This window comes from Centrocercus urophasianus, unplaced genomic scaffold (genome assembly GCF_019232065.1).
Source record: "Centrocercus urophasianus isolate 14NV4802_14NV808 unplaced genomic scaffold, USGS_Curo_1.0 seq_11, whole genome shotgun sequence".
NCBI lineage: Eukaryota > Metazoa > Chordata > Aves > Galliformes > Phasianidae > Centrocercus > Centrocercus urophasianus.
Window position 1 is genome coordinate 16274888 of NW_024884253.1, and position 22303 is coordinate 16297190.

At 42.9% G+C, this 22303-nt stretch overlaps 1 protein-coding gene across 1 annotated transcript; it reads left to right on the forward strand.

Annotated features, from left to right (window-relative positions):
• The first annotated feature begins 11996 nt into the window (after window positions 1-11996).
• Window positions 11997-13272, forward strand: TMEM74 (transmembrane protein 74). Its single transcript, XM_042808758.1, has one exon. It carries the CDS (start codon window positions 12133-12135, stop codon window positions 13090-13092), a length of 960 nt encoding a protein of 319 aa, XP_042664692.1. The 5' UTR covers window positions 11997-12132; the 3' UTR covers window positions 13093-13272.
• Window positions 13273-22303: the final 9031 nt, after the last annotated feature.

A 22303-nucleotide genomic window follows, 5' to 3' on the forward strand; every position in this document is an offset into this window, starting at 1 on the left:
CCTTGAGGTCCCTTCCAACCCGGGTGATTCTGTGATTCTGTGATTCTCTGATTCTCCTGAGGAATTTACAGTCTCTACAAATGAACAACTGGCAGTGATGAAGAGTTCTTCCTAACAAGATGTATTCACTATATTTAATTTTATTTTAAGAGTCCAGAGGAACTGACACACATCCCTTTCACAACCAAGCTTGTCTCTTACTCAAAGCAATTCTTCATATGCTGGATCTGAACAGACCAAATTTAGCAGAAAGGTCTTCCCATAGTAGTATTTCAGAGAAGTAAAAACGACCTTCATTCTGCTCTGTAAAGTCATATTCAACTTCAGCATATGAAGGAAAAATGGAAGAACTAGAAAAAAATAACAGGGAAAACCAGTGAGACTTCAAGAAGAGAAAATAAGAGATGAGAAAAAGAAACAACCCAGTTCCACATCAGGCATGCACGTTTTGGAGCCTTACTGACAAAGAAGTCTAATACTGCTTAAATAAGATTGTCACAGTAATCCCATTGAAAATCAGTGACAACTACTTGCTTAGTGTGGAAGTAATCTAAATGCAGCAGTCTTCATTGAGAATGCCAGTCTGTGTCAGAGACCAACATGAGCAACCATTCCAGTCAACAGAGTTTAGTGCAAAATTCACCTCATCCTAACACAAATGTCCACCTTTGATCCGATGGATCTCTGTGAACTATGTTGATTTGATCTCCCCAGCTATAGTGTTATCCAAGGCAGCTGGTTCAAATGTGGACATTCATGTTGTGTATCTCCGTATTCGGTCAGATGAATGCCAAATCTGACTCCACTGGATCCACTTGAATAATTGCAATGAAACAGATTACTTTTGATGTTGAGTCTTATAGCTACTCAGGGAAGAAAAGAGACTTAGAAATGCATAATGAGAAATTTGGAGTAGGAAAATGAAGACTTGGCAGCAGCATTCTGAACAGAGTGAACATACATAAGAAGGAAAAAGCTTCTGGAGTCCAGTAGAGAACCTTGTACTAATCCATAGATTACATTTAACATTCTAAATAGACATAAGGTTATTTTTCAAACTCATAGAAAGTTAGGAATAAAATTAAACCTTTTCCAGAACACTTCTTGTCCTGACTTCTGAAGTATGTTTCTAAATTTATACTTTGCCATATATGTTGTAATCATTAAGTTATTTAACTAATAGTGTTAGAGCAAAGTAAAGAAATAACTTCATAGTAAGCTAAATATGAGAATCACTGTCTTTTCTCCCTGTCCCAACTTCTGGCCATTTTCAGAAGTGATTCACTCTGAGCCCAGATGTTGCCTCATGTAGCAATGTCAGCATCCTTTACTCACATTGAATCAGTTATCACCTGTTCCCAGCGGGAGACATATGTTCTCTACGCCTTTGGTTTCACACTTGCAGAGCTATCTTTCACTTGTTTCTCCTTCAGCATAAAAAGTGTATCATTTCTGTTTAACTATAAATTGTCTTCCTATTCCATGATCTCAAGATCTATCAAAGCATTATTAAAAAAGTGTTACAGAACACATACGAGGAAGGGAGAGAATGGGATAGATTTGTATCAGTGGAAAATACCCTCTCAGATTGAAGCTGGTGAGTTTCAAAAGACAAGAAAGATATATGGATATGTAGAGAGATATAGGGATACATAGAGAAATATATGGATATAGAAGATATATATCTGTTCTGAAATAAATTTAATAAAATCTTTCATGGTCATAAGAACCATTTGATCTCTCCTGTTATATAAAAAAATGTGAATGCAAATGCTCCCGATGTAAAATATATGAAGAAAACTAGGCAAAAAGCAGATTAGTAGTTAAAAAGAGAGTGCATAAAAAATGCAGTCTCCAAGACTGCAAAGCAATGCAAGCCTAAGCCTAAGTCAAATAGCCCATATTTTCTCTTTCAACACCTCACTAGGCAGTGTAATTATACACTTTTCCTTCTGATGACCAAATAGCAAAAAAGGTGATAACACTGTAAAAAGACAGATAGCTAAATTCCTATATGATGTGCACCGAAACAGAGAGATACTCATTTCCTTGTTCCCTCTTCAAAATTATCCTAATTATTTGATTAGGTGGAAAGAATCCATCATCCATACTGCACAATTTTTTTTTTCTTCAACTGATGGCATTAACAACAAATTAATTAAACTAATGATAGATGTATTAAATATTCCTTTCTCACTTAAATTTATTTTTATACATCCATGGTCTATGTTCTTTATTAATCTTTTGGAAGTACAGCCATGGGTATTTTCCTCTCTGTGGAATTATGTCTTTGAAACGAAGAAATTGTTGGTCTCTCTGTTCATTTCTTATTTTCCATGTTAATTAAAAATTTGTCCAGATGGCACTGCACAAATGTCTTTCATGCAGATTTCTGGCTTTCAAATGCAGCTATCCACCTCAAAAATACAGCATTTCCGTCTGCATGAGAAAATAACTATATCTGGTTCATTTTCTGTATAATATTGTGTGTAGGAGAAATGATGTCACTTGGAGTAAAAGCAGGGGAGAATAGGAGACATATCCCATCTTCCATGAAAATCTTCACATAACTATTCATGTGTATGTTTTATACATGTATATACATATACATAGATGTCTCAGAAGTAAGAGCAATAGAAAATTTCTTATTACCTTAATATAATGTCTACTTAATATCCTCAGCCAGGTAACCATATAACATAACATATAATAGTAGAATCATAAAATTATTTGAGTTGGAATGGACCTTTATAGGTTACTGTAGCCCAACTGCCCTGCAAGGAACAGGGACATCTACAGCTAGATCTGGTTGCTCAGAGTACCATCCAGCCTGACCCTGAATGTCTTCAGGGATGGGGCACCCATTATGTCTCTGGGCAACCTGTTCCAGTGACTCAACACCCTTATTATTAAAAAAAAAATATGATGTATCTGTATATCCAGTCTAAATCTTCCCTCTTTTAGTTGGAAACCTTTTCCTCTTGTCCTATCACAACAGACCCCGCTAATAAATCTGTCCTGTTCTTTCTTATAGCCCCACCTTAGATTCTGCAAGGCTGCTATCAGGTCTCCCTACAGCCTTTTCTTCTAGCTGAACAGCCCCAGCTCTCACAGCCTGCCCTCCTAAGAGGAAGCGTTCCACTCCTCGAATAATTTTTGCTGCCCTACTCTGGATGTGCACCAACAGGTCCAGAGTAGCACTGACATATTTTTCATCTCTTGAGAGAAATAATAATAAAAAAAAAATTCCCACACAGAATTTGCCAGAAGACCAGATGCCTTACCAGGTTTGATTTCCCCTTTCATGAATACTCTGAGAAAGTGTACGAGCAAATACATCTTTATTCATGGAAAGACAACATGGTAGTGCACTGAGCTCATGGTATGAACAAATCCTCCTGCCTTGCTTACCAACCTCCTGATGCCCTTCATGCAGGGGATGGCACCTTTGAAGAGCGATCCTGCATCATCACACTCTAGGAGGCCTCACACCGATGTATTCCTAACCACAGAGACTGCTCCGTGTCACTGTCTTGCACTGCAGTCCCTGTCAGTATGGGAAGGGCCTTGTAACAGAGATCTGCTGGCCCAGGAACTTTTAGCTTAAAATTGCTTTTTTCTTTTTGAGAGTCAGCCTTCCTGCAAAACCTACCTGCCTATTCTTTCTCCCCAGACATTATGAGAGGTCATTATTCAACGTAAACGAAGGCCCCTGAGGATCTTCTGTCTGCTTCTCCCCAGTAGCGAGACAGAGACCTCTTTGAATGGACAGATAAACACGCATATGTAGCTGTTACAAACAAATATTGATTCTCCATAAATAATGTATCACAAGCTCTTCATGTGTCCCAGTACGCAACTGCCATTTTCAGGGTGTTCCTGCAGTCCTGTCTGCATGTGTGGGATTCTACCATCATTGCAATTCTGTTACATACATAGCACAGTAACCAGATGAAGATACACTGATGCATCAAGAACAGAAAAGTGTAAACCATTTTCTTTAGAAGCATCCCTGTCTTAAGACTTCTGCTTGTGAAGGAACCAATACAGCGTGCTATGCCTATTTGAAAATACGGTTTTGAAACACTCTGCAATTAAAAGGAGCAGAAGAGCTGCTGTAATATATTTAATATTTCATATTTCTTCCCATGCCTCCTAATGGAAGTAAAATAAAACCATCTGGCCAGGTTTCATTTTCCTCTGTCAATAACAGGTATCTTCACTAAGCTCAGTTTTAACAAGTGGTGTTACTTCCTTTAATTTTCCAGCCAAGGAGAACAGCAAATAGAAAGTCCTTGGGAACATGAGCAATGGCTATGTGACAAGAAAAAGGACATTAACAGCCTTAACCATATCTGATGATGTTTACCACTCTGTGGGTGTTTGATCTGCAGTATCTGCTACTGTTATCAAAAGAAGTCTTATCTAAAAAACCTCAATTTGCATTCTCCAAATTCAGAGGACAGGCTGGAAGAGTTGACTGTTCAAAGGGATGAAATATTTTTCCCTCTAGTTTCACTCTCACCACACCTACCTGGAAAGCAAAGAGGATCAAATCTTTGCATAGACTTCAGAGGTAAAAACACCAAGATAGATGGTTTAGCTCATACCCATGGTCCCATGAAGGACTGATCCTTGCATTTTGATCCTTTCCAGTGCTTTGTTCAACCTGTTTTTCTAAACTTGAACAAGAAAATTTACCAAGTCTATCAGACTTGGCAAGGACTATGTTGCTGTCTTGTATTTCCCCTTCTGTTCATCCAACCCACATTTTAGGTTGTTGTGTCCCACCATTCGTTCCCATTCCTTGCAGAAAACATTTTATAAGGCTTTTTACCACTGGAGGATGGGAAATGGCAATGAGAAGTCCCAGTCTATTTTGATTACAAAAATACAACTGGTTTTAACAGGGTCAGGACAAAACACGTGGGTAAGGCTTTGCTCCACACATGAACTCATCATTATCCTTAGCTTAAGGAACTGGGAGAGACACAAAGAGAAAGAGAAGGAAAGCTCTGATTTGTGCTCTCTTGAATCTGGGCTGTTCTGGGAAGTGGAGAGGCCTCATACTCTTTAAGGCACAAATGTTACCATCAGCCTGCATGGACCATAGCACTGCTCCAAATCCCCACAGACATACCTTTCTGGTATAATATACTTTGATGCTATGATTCATGAGTTTAGTAGAGCTCTAAGGCTCTCTTCCTCCATGCCAATGGCTCTCCTTCAAGTTGGGCATGTAGATTTTATTTCTCTCATTAGCTACCCCTTGTCCATCTTAGATGGCTAGAACAAGGGGATGAGTTACAAGGTTTGAGTCTCTATACTTTCATCTTGATTATGGTGCCAACACATTGTCTGGCTTGTAAAAAATTAGGCAAACTCCTCTTGTTTCAGCTTCTTCACTTATAAAATAAGAGAATAATGATCTCAGATTTTTAAGAATTTTAAACACATGGACATAAAGTGTTACCAAGAGAAGATGGCTTCTTCTTCTTTCAAATTTGTGTGTGTGTTTTTTAATAGAGGCTCATTCAATAAATCATCAGTATTGCTTCTATAATATGAACCCATTTGCATTGTTGTTAAAAATACTCTTCAGCAGTTTTGCTGATAATAGCAAATCTCTGCCTACTATCCTGATAATTTCTATAAAACCCCATTCTGTCACCAGCAATACATATTTTACTGAAGGCTGTGTGTCCTTGTCTTGTCAGAAACTGCAGCCTTTGCTTTCTTCTCTCATCCATAGTTTTATGTGTACCATAACAGCCATGAGTAATTTTTGTTTCCAGATCTAGCGTAAAGAAAAATCACTAGTTTATGGGACAAGCTATTATTTCCTCCTATTATGTTGCACTCCCTTTTTTTTTTTTTACTGCATTATTGTCTGCCCTTTAAATCCCTTCCTTAAAAGCTGCTCAGTGATTTTCTATGCAGCCTCTAATTTTCAGGTTGTCTTCACAGAATCACAGAATTGTACGGGTTGGAAGGGACCTTCAGAAATGTTAGAGCCCAACAGCACTGCTAAAGCAGGTTCCCTGTTATGGGTTGCACAGAAAAAGCATCCAGCAGGTCTTGAATACCTCCAGATAAGTCTCCACCAGCTCCCTGAGCAGCCCATTCCAGTGCTCTGTAACTCTAACAGTAAAGAAGTTCCTGCTTCCCTAAAAGACAGTCTCTCATCTTATTTTCCTTTACGTGCCTCCATCCCATAAAATATTTCACTGTATATCATAGAATCATAGAATATCCTGCACTTGAAGGGACTCTACTTGACTCTACAAATGATAACAAAATGACTCAAAACAATGACTCTACTTGACATCTGATGGGCTATAAGTCCCAGATCTAATGTGTTGTTATTGGAGGTGAATTACTTTTTCCTTGTAAGAAAGCATGAAGGTATTGAGAAGAACCAGTAAGAAAAGCATTTGAAAACGCAACAGGAAGCAGTAGCATACGTGAGCATTCAGGGTTGCAGCCTCTGACCAGTGGGGTGGCCAGGGAAGAAACATGCCCTTAATGCCCCAGTTGTGGCCACAGTTGGAAATGAATGAAGGTGTGAGTGACAGCACAGTGTTGTTTCTCCATCAGTGGGAAGATATTCTGGGGACATACCTGTAGAAGCTCCTTCAGGGGACATCCTTCAGCTCAGCTCTCAGCTGTACGTAGGCACACAGTGATTGCTGGAGGCATCTCTGCTGCCTTAGTGTTCAACCACTGAGGCAATCTACAGTGGTGTCAATATTATCAACAATAGTCAGCCTGCCTGCTTCAAAAAACTTCACACACACCAGAATTTTGCTCGGGTACATTCCACTATGCAACCTGAGCCCAGGCTGCTGAGAAAGAGCTGTGAGAAATCTTTGAGATGCTGGAGAGAGGTCAGTCGAGGGGTATTGAGACAGGGATTCTGAGTTGCCCAAGGATTCATGAGAGAAAATGGAGGAGTACGAGGGGAGAAGCAGTGAGGCTGCTCAGATCAGTGTCACAGCCTGGGTGAGTCAGGACATAGCTCCAGCCATTGGATGGACAGCATAACTGCAAGATGGCAGTTCAGCAACATGTGGATCTGGCCCATCCCCTGTCAGTGCCCACAAGACCGGCAAAGGCTCTGCGTGTGCCACATGGAGAAGATGAGTTCATCCTGGCAGCTTGTTAAATCCTACCTGTCTTTCATGTGTGTTAGCCCAGAAGTAATTGCTTTGCATTTCTAAGTTGCATTCCTCACTCTTGCAGAGTCTATGTAGCTAAAAACGTCCAAAGAAGCTGATTCAATGGGGCCACCAAAACCAAGCGTTGTTTTCCAAGTGGTCAGCAGTCCCACTGTTACACCCCTGCTCTTCCATATGACTTTACTCTGTCCTAAAGCAGGGGATTAACTTTTTTTATTCTTGCTCAGGAGCTGTACTTATCCAAACTGTGATTTCACATACCCAGACATAGAAAGCAGAAGCATTCAGCAAGGATTTAATCTCCACTTGATGATTGTGGTGCATCATTATCACACATATTCAGTTTCTTTGTCTCTCTGTAAATTTATTTACTTATTGTGTCTGTTATTAATGCACAATGGATATGCATTAGTGAAGGAACCAAAGTAGAATTAAATTGGTTTTCTATCTACATTTGCTTTATAAATCAATAAATCTGTGACAGTAATGTGTTTAAAGCGCACATAATTGCTGGATATTTCTTTGCATGGACAGATATCCAAATATTTGCTTGCTATCCTCAGAATACTTATATTTTCTAAGCAATATATTACTTTTAAAAAAAAATTTTCAATTTACATAGAAGCTTAACTTCGCCTCTTCACTCACTTCTATTACCTTTGTTATTCTTCACAGACCCATACTCAGATCCATATATTTCCTTTATAGGTTTTAAATTTTCCTGCAGCCCCTTGTTACTGGCTCCCTAGCCAAATTATTTTACTCAGCAACATGATCTATTCAAGTGAAAATGGGAAGTTTATGCAATAGTCTCTCTAGACTTCTCTGAGTATATTACTGTCTGGCCGTTCTGGCCGCAGCATGCCTTATCTCAGGAACTATGCAGCCTCACAACTCTTGTACTGGGACCACTGGAAACACACCGTTCTGTGAATAGGTGAGATGAGGAACTAAAGATCCTGCAAGGAAATCCTGAAGGATTTCATGTACAGGTCATGAAGCTGAAAGTTAGGGATACAAAGGAAAAAAATGTGATCGGAGGAATGCTTCTTGGAGAAACCTGTCCAGCACTGGAAAATTCCCTGGACTTGTAAGACTAAGCAGATTACTTTTAAATTCATTCTTCATCACCCATGATGGAATACACCACTCAGAAAACTGCTTCTATTTTTTCCTGTTTTCTCTGATTTATTCAGGACTGATGTGGCCCCTCAGCAAGGCTACAGATACATTGCTGGAGTGAACCCACTTTTAGATCCTCACAAGTCTTCTTCCAGTCTTATACTGAGCACAGCTTATTCAGAACACAAAAGTCATATCTATCTAGTATAGATACTCATCTACAGTTGAGTCCACTGAAAGAGAGCTTCCAAGCAGTTCTTGAGCATGGTTTAGATTTAATCTCATATATCCATGCTGAGACACCTTTATCAGTTCTACTGTCACATCCCATACCATCACTGTGTTGCTACCATAGCAAAGTTCAGACTCTGAAAGGACTTTATGATGTAGTAGGCTGCAACAGAGAGAACGAGGCTCATCAACTCTGACAGTCTACTCCAGTCTTTTATTCCTGTCCCACTGTATGTCCATCAATCTGTTTTTCAGCTCTATGTGGCCATTTTTTTCCGTGACAAATGTTCTTACTTCCTGCCCTTGCTTGATTAATCTTTTCACCAGCTGTATTTGTGTTTGCAGAGTATGTGTTGCTATGCATTCATCTTTCCACCTCCACACCTCTGAGCTTTGGCAACTCTCACTTACATTCTTTAAACAAAAATGCTATTAACTCTTTGCATCCAAAATAAGAAATGTCAGTGTTATGGAATATGACTAGACAAGGATTTTGCTATAAAGCCTGTGCACCACAGGTGGGAAATGAGACAGCATCACATGGGAAGACTTAAAAGAATGCCAACATTTGGACTGACAGAATCATGGCTTGCTCTCTGTTCCTCGCTTTGTGGAACTGTAATTATTAGCAACAAATTAATATACACGCCCAACACAAGCTGGTATATAATAGGGAGGAGTGTGGGTGGCCAAGCAGCAAGATGCCTGTGTGTGAGTAAATAACAAGTAGCTATGGTCCCAGCAAGTGCTTGAGAATACTGCTATAGCTCCTGGGGCTCTGAAGGATCACTGATATGGGCAGTTGCTGTGCATTGATAACAATTTCCTGCCTCTGCATCCACTGTCAGAAAGAAGCTGTCCTCCCCCTCCCCCCCCCCCCCCCCTCCCCCCGTCCCCCCCAAGGCCTCTGTGAATAGTACTGAAGCCCAGGAGAGGGCTCACACTCTCTCAGGCTGCAATGCCAGGCTGAACAGTGAGGTTTTTCCTGTCAGTCACTTAATTAAGACTTGTCTATATGAGCTGGCAGGTGCAGCTTGCTGCGTGTTCCTATCCCGCTGCTTCCGGAATGGAAATACACAGTAGTCTTATAGACTGTGCTTGTTTCTGCTCTAAAGTATTTGAACAATTTATAGGTACACTTGTTTGTTTCTTTGATTAGGTTTTATTTCCTTCTTTGTACTTATTTCAAAGAGGGTATTGTTACAAAAAGCTCCAAGGACAGCCTGTGCTGTTTTCCCCATTCCATAATTTTCTTCTTACAATTTTTCTTCAAAGAACAAACAATACAGCATTCAGTGCATTGAAAGTGCAGTTTGCTAATGGAAACGTTGCCTGGAGCTGCTTCCAAACCATTCTCCTGACCAGCCCCAAGCAGTAAGCAGTCTCAGACAGGCATGGGGGACAGATTCATCCATGGGAGTCCTCTTGGCATCACCATGTCCTGGCAAGCAGTTTTGACATTTTTGAGCATCAGCTGGATCAAAGCGTTGACTTTTTGCCTTATGCAGTGTTTCAGAACTGCCAATGAGTCCTTACACAGAACTGCCCTGTTTCTGACGCTGGGATAGCTCAAGACACTCTGTCTTCTCTTTTCCCTTTTTTTGGGGGGGGTTTTCTCCCAGCTTTCTTTTACCCAGTGCTCCTGCTTTTCTACCTGATAGCCAGGCAGGTGCTGTTCCCTTTTAATCCGTCTTCCTTTCAGCTCCACACCCAAGTTCCTCCCTTCACACCCCTCAGAGCCTGGTATTTTCCCGACAGCACAATATCCATCCACGATAAATCTCTTCTTCCTGCTCCACAATTTATTTTCACAACGCAGTTTATTCCTTCAGAGGAAGCACAAGCAAGAAAATTCAGTAAAGGCTCATGGCAATTGCTTATTCCTTTTACGATGCCTGCTTGGCAGCTGTGGTTTTAGCAGTCATTTATGCCTGCACACAAAGTGAGGAGCTGCGGGTGGCGAGCCTGCCAGCACGGAGCGATCTGCTGAGATTTCCCTGCAAGTCTCACAGCTGCGAGAACGCTTCCTGAAGTCTCAGCTTTGGGAATTGTGAGATCGTTTGACAAGGTGATTTGATTACTCCATACAGCACAACGATAGCTGTTATGGCTCTGGGGGAGAAAGCGCGTGCGATGACCAAGCTAGACATCCCGACAGCCTCGCGCGGCTCGCCCTATTGCTGCGCGTCTCCCGCCCCGTTTCGGGGGCCGCCCGGCTTAGCCTCAACCCGCGCCGCGGGCGGGGCCAGCCCGGCCGCCGGGGCAGGCGGCGCAGTCCCAGCGCTGCCGCAGCGGCCCGGCCCCCGCCACCCGCCCTCGGACTACAACTCCCAGAGTGCCGCCGCCGCCGCCGCCCGCCGGCACAGCCCGCCCGCCCGCCTCGGCGCTGCCCGGCGCGGCTCGGCGCTGCCGCTCGTCTGAATGCGGGGCGCTGGCCGTGGCCGCAGGTAGGTTTGCGGGGCGGGCGGCGATGCGGTTGCCGAAGGGTGGGAGCCGGGGCAGGAGGAGGTGTGCTGGGTGTGCGCGCGTGTGTGCCGGCTGCGTGGGTGCGGGTGCAAGCTCCGCACTGGCGGGGCACACACTTGTGCGCGTGTCCAGCCGCTCCCCGCGAGCGCGTTGCGTGCAGCGACCGCTGGGGTCCCGGGAAGAGCGGTAGGAGCTGCGTCCGTACCGTACCCCGCGCCTCGGTGCCATCGGTGCACATGTGTCGTCTGCGTGTGCAACACGTTCGCGGGGCTGCGCTTCTCCCTAATTTCACGGGGAGTTCGGCCTCGGGTTGTCCGGGGGGCTACGGACCAGGGGGGGATAACGAATTAATTGCAGATGAGAAGTAATATCCGTCTTTGAGTCATCAGTCGTTGAGGCATAATTTCATTCCGAAAGCTCTTAATCAAAGTGGAGATCTGCTATGGGAAAGCACCGCTCTTCCCATGGGATTATCAGATTTCCACCGGAGAATACAGATCCTGGGATTACAGAGCTGTGTGGGATTTGTGTGATTCTTTCTAATTAGTCTCCCTTTCTGAGTTTAAAATTCTTAATTCGAAGGGAAGGAAGTTACTTGCTTCTAAAGGAAAATAGCTATCTTTTTTTTTTTTTTTTCCCTCTGTCATTTTACATAGTTATTCCTGTGCTCTGCAGATGACTTACTGCCTTAATTGGATATTGGTGTCAAAGGTTGATTAGAGTCCCTAATAGATTTTGGATCTGCAAGAGGATTACGGCTTTAAGTTCGTGGTTAAAACAATCGTGTTTGTCATCTCCCCTTGAGCAGCAGAGAGGACGAGCAATGTATTACATTTCTGTTATCTGCTCTTTGCTTCATTAATGTATTGTCAGGAGGTTGTCGGGTTTGCCTTTGTTGTTGTTTTTTCCCTCTGCTATTTCATTTGCAGACCGAAAAGAAATGAACGTCAGAGGGGATTTGTTTAATCATTTAGCAGCTGACACAAGCCATGTCCCTAACAAAACAGTGGTGAAAGAGTAGAAGATTTTTGGGATTCTGCAGCTCGATCACCATGAGACTGCTCTGGGGAGCCAGGGGCAGTGCTTGCTGAAGGATGCGGTAGCCCAGTGGCCGGGGCTCACCGAGTGGAGACCGATGGCTTGCATGGAGCTTCTCTACCTGGCCGAAGAGAGCAGGCAGGGTGCCCTGGGCCCCGCTGCCGGCTGGACCCTGCCCACCCCTCACTATGAGCAGCAGCAGCAACAGCAGCAGCATGAGACCGGAGAGGTGGACTCCGGAGCGGCAGCAGCCGTGGCAGCCCTGCGCTGTGAACGGCACTGCAAGCCCTCACAGAGGGGCTCCATGGCTGAGCCCACCCCAGCACCCCTGTCCTCCTGCTCGGGCAGCTCACCACAGGAGCACCCCATACCCCCCAGCAACTCCCAGCCTTGCCACCTGCCTGAGCACTTTCCAGGGGAAGGGGATGGAGGGAAGAAGAAACCCTGCTGTTGTATCCAGGAACTCGAGACATCCTTCTCCTGTGTGGATGAAAATGTAAACCTGGAGCATACAAGAAGTCCCTCCAGTCCAACAGGCTACCAGGATGCTGCTCAGCAGCTCTCCTGCCATGAGTTGCCTCCCGAGTGGGTGCACGACTCTCCATCCCTGGTCTCCGAGGAGGATGAAACTGCCTCAGAGGCAACGGCTGGGAAATCCTTGGACTATGGATTCATCAGTGCCATTTTGTTCTTAGTCAGTGGGATTTTGCTGGTGATCATTTCCTACGTGGTACCCAGAGACGTGACTGTGGATCCCAACACGGTGGCTGCCCGGGAGATGGAGAGACTGGAGAATGAGAGTGCCAGGATTGGGGCTCACCTGGACCGCTGTGTTATTGCCGGGCTGTGTCTCCTAACCCTGGGGGGAGTGGTGCTCTCCAGCCTGCTGATGATGTCCATGTGGAAAGGGGAGCTGTATCGGAGGAGCAGGTTTGCGTCCTCCAAGGAGTCTGCAAAGCTCTACGGGTCGTTCAATTTCAGAATGAAGTCTGGTGCAAACGATAATATGCTCGAGCTGTCATTAGTTGAGGAAGATGTGCTTGCCATAGATAATTAGCGTGGTCATGATTTTTAAAGCAGCGTTTCCACAAAAAAAAGTATGTTTCATTAAAGGAAATAGATGTGGCTAAAGATAGCTGGTGATGCAGTTTGTTTTTCTGACAAGAACGGTCTTTCTGTGAGCTCTCTAATCAAATGTTTGCATTATATGAACACTTATTGTAAAGGGAGAACATGCCAGAGCAAATGCAATTGGTATAAAATAATGAAAACCACAGAATAAAAAGAGATTTTTGACAAGTAGATTCCTTAGATAACTCCTTTATCCTAACATAAAGCATTCCTTTGGTGTCATGCCTACATAATTTTCTTATTACTTTCATATATAGAACAGGAACGACCTTGACACGTTGGAAGCTTGTTGCAGCCTACAGAAGGATTATTAACTGTCTGCTTGGTGTCATGTTAAGAAACAAGGCTGATATTTAATTAAAAGAGATTTTTTTTTAATAATTAAATTCGAAGCCAGTCCCTTGTTTTGTATGAGTGAGACCTGTGGGCAAAAAAGACCGCTTATTCATGGCTTACCACAAATCTCCCATATTTTCAAGCAGTGCTGCAATTAGTGGTGGTTATTTAAAATGTAAAAATAAGAGGCAAAGGGCAAAGAACCATATGGCTCATGGTGGTATTGCTGAAAGACAAAAGGCTCTTTCAGCTTGAGGTCAGTGGTTCCATTTCAGTTCAGATTAGTAATGATTGATACTCACTAACTTCTGATAGCTATAGTGGCCCATATAAAGGAAGTTCAGTTCCCAGTGGACAGATGTCTTTGTATGAAAACTGCCATCACTTGAATTAACTGACCTCCTGTTAGGAGTCTCAAAAGATCCAAGGAGTAAAAAAGCATGGGGATGCAGAAACTGAACACATCTCCTTCAGTACAGATGCCAGAAGAAATTCAAGTTCTGCCTCAGGGTTTGCTTATAGTGGGCCTGTCTGCATCACACAAATCCTTTTGAAACTTCAGTTTCATGTCACTAGGCTGCTGGCCTTCTCATTACCAGAAACAAAAGGTCAGGATGGAGCTTTAGAGGCTCATTCAATATAAACCAAATTCTTTACAAAAAATAAGTTGTCAGGAAGCACAAAGGTTATACATCAAGCAGTTGGACTGGCTGGCATGGGACTGACTTAACGTAGGGGATGATCAAGGGTACAAGGCACTATCAATTGCCATCATGCAGCACAGTAGCCCAAAACTTCTATTACTGATGTGTTCAGTATCAGCCAGTTTCTGTGGAGCATTGAAGTTGTGGTCTTGTGATGGTGGGAAAAACAGCAAAGGTTGCTGTATGCGCTGCTGACCTTTTGTCGTGATTGATTGCTAATATATATTTGTTTTAGCCCCTGCCATAGCCAAATGTGAGTGGAGAGCTGTGTCTGTAAGGAACTTGCCTGCAGAACTGTGATAGAAACACTTGGTTTGTTGTCAGCTATGGGTTAAATCTCAAATATAAGAAATATATAATATTTGAAGAATGAGATTTTTTACTATTGTGAGATAATACCTGAGAAGAATCTTGGGAAGGGGTGAAGGGGGAAGGGGCAAGGGGCAAGGTATAGAATAACTAAAAGTCCTCCTGCAAAGGCGGTGCTGGGACTCACTGCTTCTGACATCGATGCATCCCAGCTAGAGCTCCCAGCCTGTCTGCTTTCCTTTTCAGTCTGCTGTGACTGGTGGAGATCGTGACCGCTGCCTTATTCTTCTTTGGAGGACAGTTCGACATGAGGCCTGGAGCACCCTGGCTGCCAAAGGGGGCTCTCAGTGGCTGGTATGACAGAGAAGTGAAGGGAAAAGCTGTATTTTATACCCAAATGAGAATGTTTATGGTCCATTCCAGCTCACACTACATGTAGCGGGGGATCTGCATATCTTCTCTGTTCTGTGTTTTAAAGTCCCTCTTGCTCTCTTCTCTGGCTGCTCATGGCAGGAGGCACACGCAGCTCCTGTGCCTGGCACCCTCCTGTGCTCAGTCCCTTGGGCTCAGCGGGCATGGCTCCCCTCTGCAGAGAGCTGGAGAACCTGCACCGCTCTGCCTTCATGCCTTTGGTCGCTGTAAATAGTGTAATGTTGTACTCAGACTTTAACTTTGACCCTGCAAAAGAGATGCTACTTAGCCGTTACTCGTTCTAGCTGCTGCATTAGTTGTGTTACTTGGTAACTAAAGGAGCAGCCTTGTTTGACGGTACTGCTGCCTAACAGATGTTATTTGCAGCTGTGTCATGATACAGAGCGTGTCTGAGGGCAGGAACTAGCAGTGGCCAGCAGTCACCTTGGGAGAGCTTACATCCCTCCGGGTGTATCGTCAAGGAGATTGAATTGGTGAGGCCAATGGACTGAATTTTGATAAACCACTGGAAAAGGGTGCCCAGAGAGGTGGTGGAAGCCCTCATCTTTGGAGGTATTCAAAGTCAGGCAGGACAGGGCTCTGAGCAACCTGATCTAGCTGCAGGAGTCCCAGTTCATTGCAAGGGAGTGAGGCTAGATGGCTTTTAAAGATCCCTTCCATCTCAAAAAGTTCCATGATTCTATCAATTTCTAAGGTGAAAAAGAGGAATAACTTACTTATGTAAGGAGAACCTTCAGCCCACTGAGATCAGTGAGAGCAGGGAATGAAATTGCTCGAGAAGCAAGACTTGGAGAAGAAAGGCTGATTGCTAGCTGTCTTTTGCCTTGTGTGTACAAGGACACAACCCAGGTTATGTCCTCCAGAAGCACAAGGGAGGACCTGCCAAGCAGGAGGGCAGACTGCACCTGGACAGAGGCAGCAGCTGGCACAAGGCAGGGGATAGACATCACGAGGGGCAAAAACCCTTTCATCACCCCTAATGGGAAGCCCTGTGCTCTGTGTTCATGTACACTGCAGAAGCTGGTGGATTTTGTGAGCCATTATTTTTATTTTTTAATGATACACATGCATAAAATTGGCGTACATTCCATAATTGCAGGAAGATGACAGCTAACACTGTAAGGATCACAGATTTCTTGTAGGAACCATGGCATGCTTTAATGCTGGTTATTAGCACTAGAAAAGAGCATGTTCCCCAGACTGCCAGTATGTTATTATCAAGCGAGAAGTTTTCTGACACTTTGTAAAATGCCTGTCACAGATCATAAGCTTGCAGTACTTAAATGAACCCTCAAATATTCCCTGAGCATTTTAAGGAAACATAAGTCAACCTAATAATCTAAATGTACACTGCAGAAGTGTGAGGAATAAAAAAATAAATAAATGACAGAAGTAACACAATCTCTTCATCTTGTTGTTCGTGTGTGCTACTAAAGAAGTGAAGGCAGACTTTTAGAGAATGGAATGCAAGAGTTTAGCAGATGAACAATCTCAGGACATTTCTCTGATCATCAAACAAGACACCTGTGCAAATGGCAGGGGTGTGTGGGTTGGGTGTGTGATATAAAACCTTGGGACTCTCAGGTTCTAATGATGTGCACTGTGAGAGAAACCCAAACACTTGCTATCTGGGTCTTGGTTGTAGGAAATGAACATATTTGTCTGCTTCCTGGTAGACAACTGTTCTCATCGCTTTGGTCTCAAATGGCTGTACCATGGGCTGAGGCCAAGGGTGATTAATTGCCTGTTCCTATAACCCAGCCATTTGATTTCCCCTGCTCAGAAGCTAAATGCTGTAAGGATGCAACTGTGAGGACAATTTTTTTAATTACCTGGGCTTAAACTTGTTGCACGTATCTATGGAGCGCTCCCTTCTTGGAGAATGTAAATTTGGGGCATCTGAGGTGGGTTTCAGGTACCACCTGTAGCACTCTGGAAACGGTTATTCATATCAAGGAGGAACATTTTATTCCTGGCCGACCCTCACAGCAAAATGTGACACTTGCCCATCTTCTACCTCATAACGTGTTAGCTGGGGTGCCAGGCCATGTGGCTGGGCTCTGCCAGACCTCTGCCTCCCCGGGGAGGGGTCACGAGGCCTCAGCCGGGGCTCCTCCCTGTGTCCCCACTGCTCCAGCAGCTCCCGGTGACCTTTTTTATTTATTTATCTCAATCAGAAATCTGTGACAGAGGCTGGGCCATCTGGGAGCTGCCAAACACCTGATAGGGGCTGTGCCCGCAGTGAGACCTGCGGCAATGGTAGGACCCCATCCTCACTGCCAGCCCAAAGCCCAGTCTGCAGCAGGGAACCCCAGGCTCTCTCCAAGGATGCTATGCTGGGTCGTCGCTGTTTTTGATACGTTTACAGTTTTTTAATCTTTGTAATTCTTTTAAAAGTCTGTCTGTAATGAATAACGAGTTTACTGACTGTGAAAGCAACAGCTATAATCTTGTAAAACCCCTTTTTCTCCCACAAAAGGGTGAAACGTCACAGTTCATCGTGAGCTTTTCAATCGTGCGTTTAATGCCTTATTATAATTGCAGCAGTGTTCTGTAAAGATTAAAAAATAAACGTGTGTAAAGCTGAGCTGTGTCGCTGTCGTTATCTTTGCCCTTCACTGAGCTACTGATTACAGACAGAAAGTGCCACACGTGCAGGCTTAAAATTTGCCTACACGGGTGTCCCACCCAAGTTTGTATTTCCAGAAAAGCAGAGAAGCAGTGGGCAGCTGTGGCTGTGTGAGCAGATGGCTGTGGGGTGCTGTCGTGTGAGGTGGGTGTCAAGCCCCTGCTCACTGTCACCACACACAACTCAGTGCTGAGGCCGTCTCCACACCCCAGCCTTGCCATGGCTTGCTCTTGGTTCGTGCATTTGTTTTCCCAAAAAACCCAGTGCTGAGCATGCCAGCACAGCACCTCATCCACCCTTACCAGCCTGTGTTTCCACCCAATCGAGGTACAAATGTATGGTTTTAAAGGTCATGCCTTGCAGTGTCATTTTTCATACACTGAATGAAGGGGGCCAGACCTCTTCCTACTGCTATCATGTTAACCAAGGCATGCAAGGGAGTGTCACTCCAGAGTCTCAATTCAGTTTGGAGCGGGCGCTGTCTGCGTCTGTCTGAGTGTCCACAGCACCTGGTACATTAGGGCCCTGCTTTGCCAGTTGGGTTTCAGGCTGTTGTTGCTACAGCAGTAATAAACGCATCCCCAGGGGAAATAAATTGACTGCAGTAAATTGCCCTCATGCCAGATATAGCCTATGGTGTATTACCAGTGGTTATTAAGAGGTTAAGAGAGTAGGTGTATTTATAGATATGACTATCTATGAGCTTAAAGATCTGGGAGGCTTTCTAACTGAAAGCAACCACTGTATTGTTATTAATTTTTACAGGATTCTTTTTAAGCTTATATTTTTACATGTGGAAGGACTCATCATCATATATTGTATGCACATGGACTTTTTTTCCCTTGTATGTAAGTCTTGACGAGAGTCCTTAGACTGCAGAGTTCTCTGATTTTCTTACTGGTTTAAATTCAATTGTGGCTGTTACACCTTTGCATAAAATCAGACAAAACAATCTGATTAATATTTGTTTGTATAAACATCAGGTTTCCTACTTTATGGAAACACAGCCAAATAATGCATTTTTATTAGATTGAAATGCAATTACAGATAAAATATTTTTGCAGACTTGCTGTATTAAAGGCTTGTAGCAATTCTTCTAATTTACATGCAGAATTCTGTACTTTTACATATGGTAAAAATTCTGAGGTATTGCCATTAACTGAGCTGCACTTTGTGTAGCAATTGGTCATCTTTTTGAAAAATTACTTTGCAATCTAAGACATTTGTATTTGTTCTTCACTTACAGACCAGCTCTGAAAGCGCTTCCATGGGAATGTATGCAGCTGCTTGAGAAGTGAGATCTCCTCTGGCATGATGCATAATGTTTACATAAAGCCTCCTGCACCTTGATAGCAAAGCAGTGTATAGGACAGATTCATACTGACCATTTTACAGATGAGGTGGCTTGCCTCTTTTGCCCAGAGAGCCAGCTGGACAGCTGAGAACAGACACCAAGGCCTCTTAAGTCGTAGCTGAGCACTGTGAGATGGAACTTAATCATTACAAAACCCTTGAAATAAATAAATACGTAAGGGATGGCAAATATATGCATATATATATATAATTTTTTTTAAGAATGCCGTTGAAAAATTGTTTTGCACTAACCATTCACGTACAAAATACTTTAAAAATAAGTAGCAAAATCAGTAGTTAAATTTTGTTCATATTTGCAGGAATTCTGGGGACACTTTGCACATTTAAGGCATTTGTATTATAGTAAGCTTTTTTCAATGTTTAAAGAAATCAATAGGCTTCTGTTCAAATGATAAAACATATCTTTATACCAGCACAAAAAGCTTCTCTTTTCCAATAATAGCCTCTGCTTTGACAGATGTGTTTGCAGTAAAATTTAGCTATTGTTGGATAAAACATTTCCAGAAGCAAAATTGATTAAGTCCCATTTGTAAAGAAAAAAAAATCAATTCTTCCCATTAGAAGTATCTAAAAGATGTTGATCAGCTAGAAATGTAAATAAAGTCCTTTAATCACTAGTCTCCAGCTGCAGCATATCCATCTACAGGAGTTTGTTTTCTGTCTCTTTCTATCTTTATAAGATAAATTTCCTTCAAATCTAGCGTGAAGCAGTTTCCGACACAATAGCCAGAGTAACTGTGCTCAAACGTAAATAATAGCAAGTAGTTATCCTGACATTTTGGTGTTGCATTTCAAAAGGATTCATGCAATAAATGTACATTTGATAACAGTATATCCAGCTGGGAACAAAAATACATTCACTGAATATCAGAGTAGTGGAAAGTACATGACTATTTTCAATTTCTATGTATTAGCTTGTGATTGCATGCAACAAAGACAGCACTTTCAAGATCTCTTGATAAGTAATTGTTAAGGGCTGTTAAGGGTCAAGGAGGGCTATTAACACAGAGATGCAAAGCCTCTAACTCTGTAAGTCCCCAAGCGTTTGATTTCTAAATTGCTGAGACAATATGCTGGTGCATGGCTGTCTTAGACTTTGTTTTAGATACAGCAGGATGTGCAGCAGGCTACTATCTGAGATAATGTCGTGATAGATGGGACTTTGATTTGATCCAGACTGACCTCATGTTCTCAGAAGTGTATGCGTTGCTTATAGTGAGAATACCAATCAGTTGCGTTAGCATCCCAAGGAAGGAATGCAAATCAATAAGGCACAGCTTACCTTTGTTTTTCCCTTCTTACAGGATTGGTAGCAATGGCTGGAAGAGCTCTTGAGAGGTCATTTTCCAGTCTTCTGGAACTTCATTCACCTCCATCAGCCCTCAGAGATAATTGCTCATGGCTACAAGATTGCTTTATTGCTTTACCCAATTCCCCAGGCACTACGGGGTGAATTTTATAAGGCTCACATGAGTTATCTGCGTAGTCTCCTTTTCTGTTCTCTGCTAGCCTAAGTTCTTAGTAAGTTCTAAAGTCAGCATATAGTCTGACTTGGTTTAGACTTTTTAATGATGTACAGAAAAAAATATTAGAGCTGAACCACTTCAGCCTTCTGAGCATCATTTTCAGTTGTTTCCTTCTCTCTTCACAAAGCAGAAAAACAGGGTTTTTTTTTTCTCTTTCTTCTGTAAATATAGAGCACTTTCACATCACCTTTTCTTTCTCTTTTAGCAAGATCTTATTGGCTCTCCTCGTCCGTTGTCCCCACAAACGTTGCACAATACTCTTGTACTCATTATTATTTGTTTGTCCTAATTTCTCCATTTGGAAATTTTTGAAATTTCAGGCCATTCTCATGATGAGCCAAACCAATATTTACAATGTTTATTTTTCCTTCACATTTTCACATTTCATATGCTCATCTTGTGCCCTTAATTTTGATTAGGGATTTGCTAAATTTCCTGAGTGTCTGTCTCCTTTAAGGTTCTATTTAATGGGAGTGAACTAATGAATTCTTTGAATTTACTGAAGTTCTTTGTTCCTTAGGTGTTCTGTCTCCAGGCAGAAATAGTGTGCTGTACCAGCTCTATGTTGTGCCTGATATTTTTTTCCTGGAAGAGATCCAGCCTGGAAGCAGCCTGCTTACTGGGTTCCCCAGTCCAGCACACATCTCCATTTGTTCCTCACCCATCTTTACTTTGATTCAGGCAGCAATGGTCTGTGGTAGAGATTTTGTGGCACTCTTCCCGATTGAGCTAAAGCATGTTACTAAGGAAAATACTACGGACTTACCTATGATATCAAATGGGAGCACATAGCTATTGAGACTGGAAGTATCTTCACTTAAACTTCACAGGATATTGAAACCAATCTCAGCAATGAGACAAGTTAGAGACAAAAATCGATATTGGACAGTACTGAAATGTCTGTGTTCAGCTGCTGTTTTAAGTGGTTTGTACAGACCTTTCAAGTTAGGTTGCCAACGAACAGAGGAAACACAGCTTTTAAAAAGTCAGAGAATTATTAATAGTGTGCTTGACCTCCAGATCTGCACAGCCTACCAAAAGAGCGTCATTTGTCATATGCCTAATGCCTTATGCCCAATTATGCAGCCTCTGCTGGGAAGCAGTTGCTCAAAGGAGAAAAAGGTTGCAGAGAGTGAGGGTCAAAGATTTAGGTCTATGATGGACTGTGGGAGGGAAGGAGAGAGACCTACTCATAGTCAACCCCTGAACAAGAAGAGAGGGGTGCAGGAATTGTTACCTCATTCACACGCTAATGATATTTCTTTTCTCAGTGTCAGAGAAGAACATTGACTGTGCTGAGTTTGCACTTTCAGCTATCGAGTAGGGATAGAGAAGTATGGAAAGAAACAAATGTTAGATCTCTTCATGAGGAAACAAACATTGCAGTGGCATCCAAGAAGCAATCTGGGGTCCAGAACTTCTGGCTGGGCTCCTAAATGTTCTGGTCTGTTCTGTGGCACCTGTGCACAGAAAAGCAGCCCAAACCTTTTATTAACTTTAGCCACTGTCTATGTAATCTAACGTGACAATCCATCTCTCTTATTGCTGTTGTTTAGTCAGGTTTGGACAATACCTTATCATCTGTGAGAAAAAGAAGACATAGTGCAGACAGCAAGTTGTAGGTAAAATTAGTCTGTCTGGGAAGGGGAGAAAGATGCCACATATTGGGCTGAACAAATCTTTGCATTGATTTCTAGAAGCACAATCCTTCTAGGAGCACCACAAATGCATGTCTTTATTTAGCACTCTGATTCAAGGACCTGTCACAATTTCTCTGGTCCAGACAGCTCCCTCTTTGCTCATGTCTGGGGTGGCTCTTGGTCATAA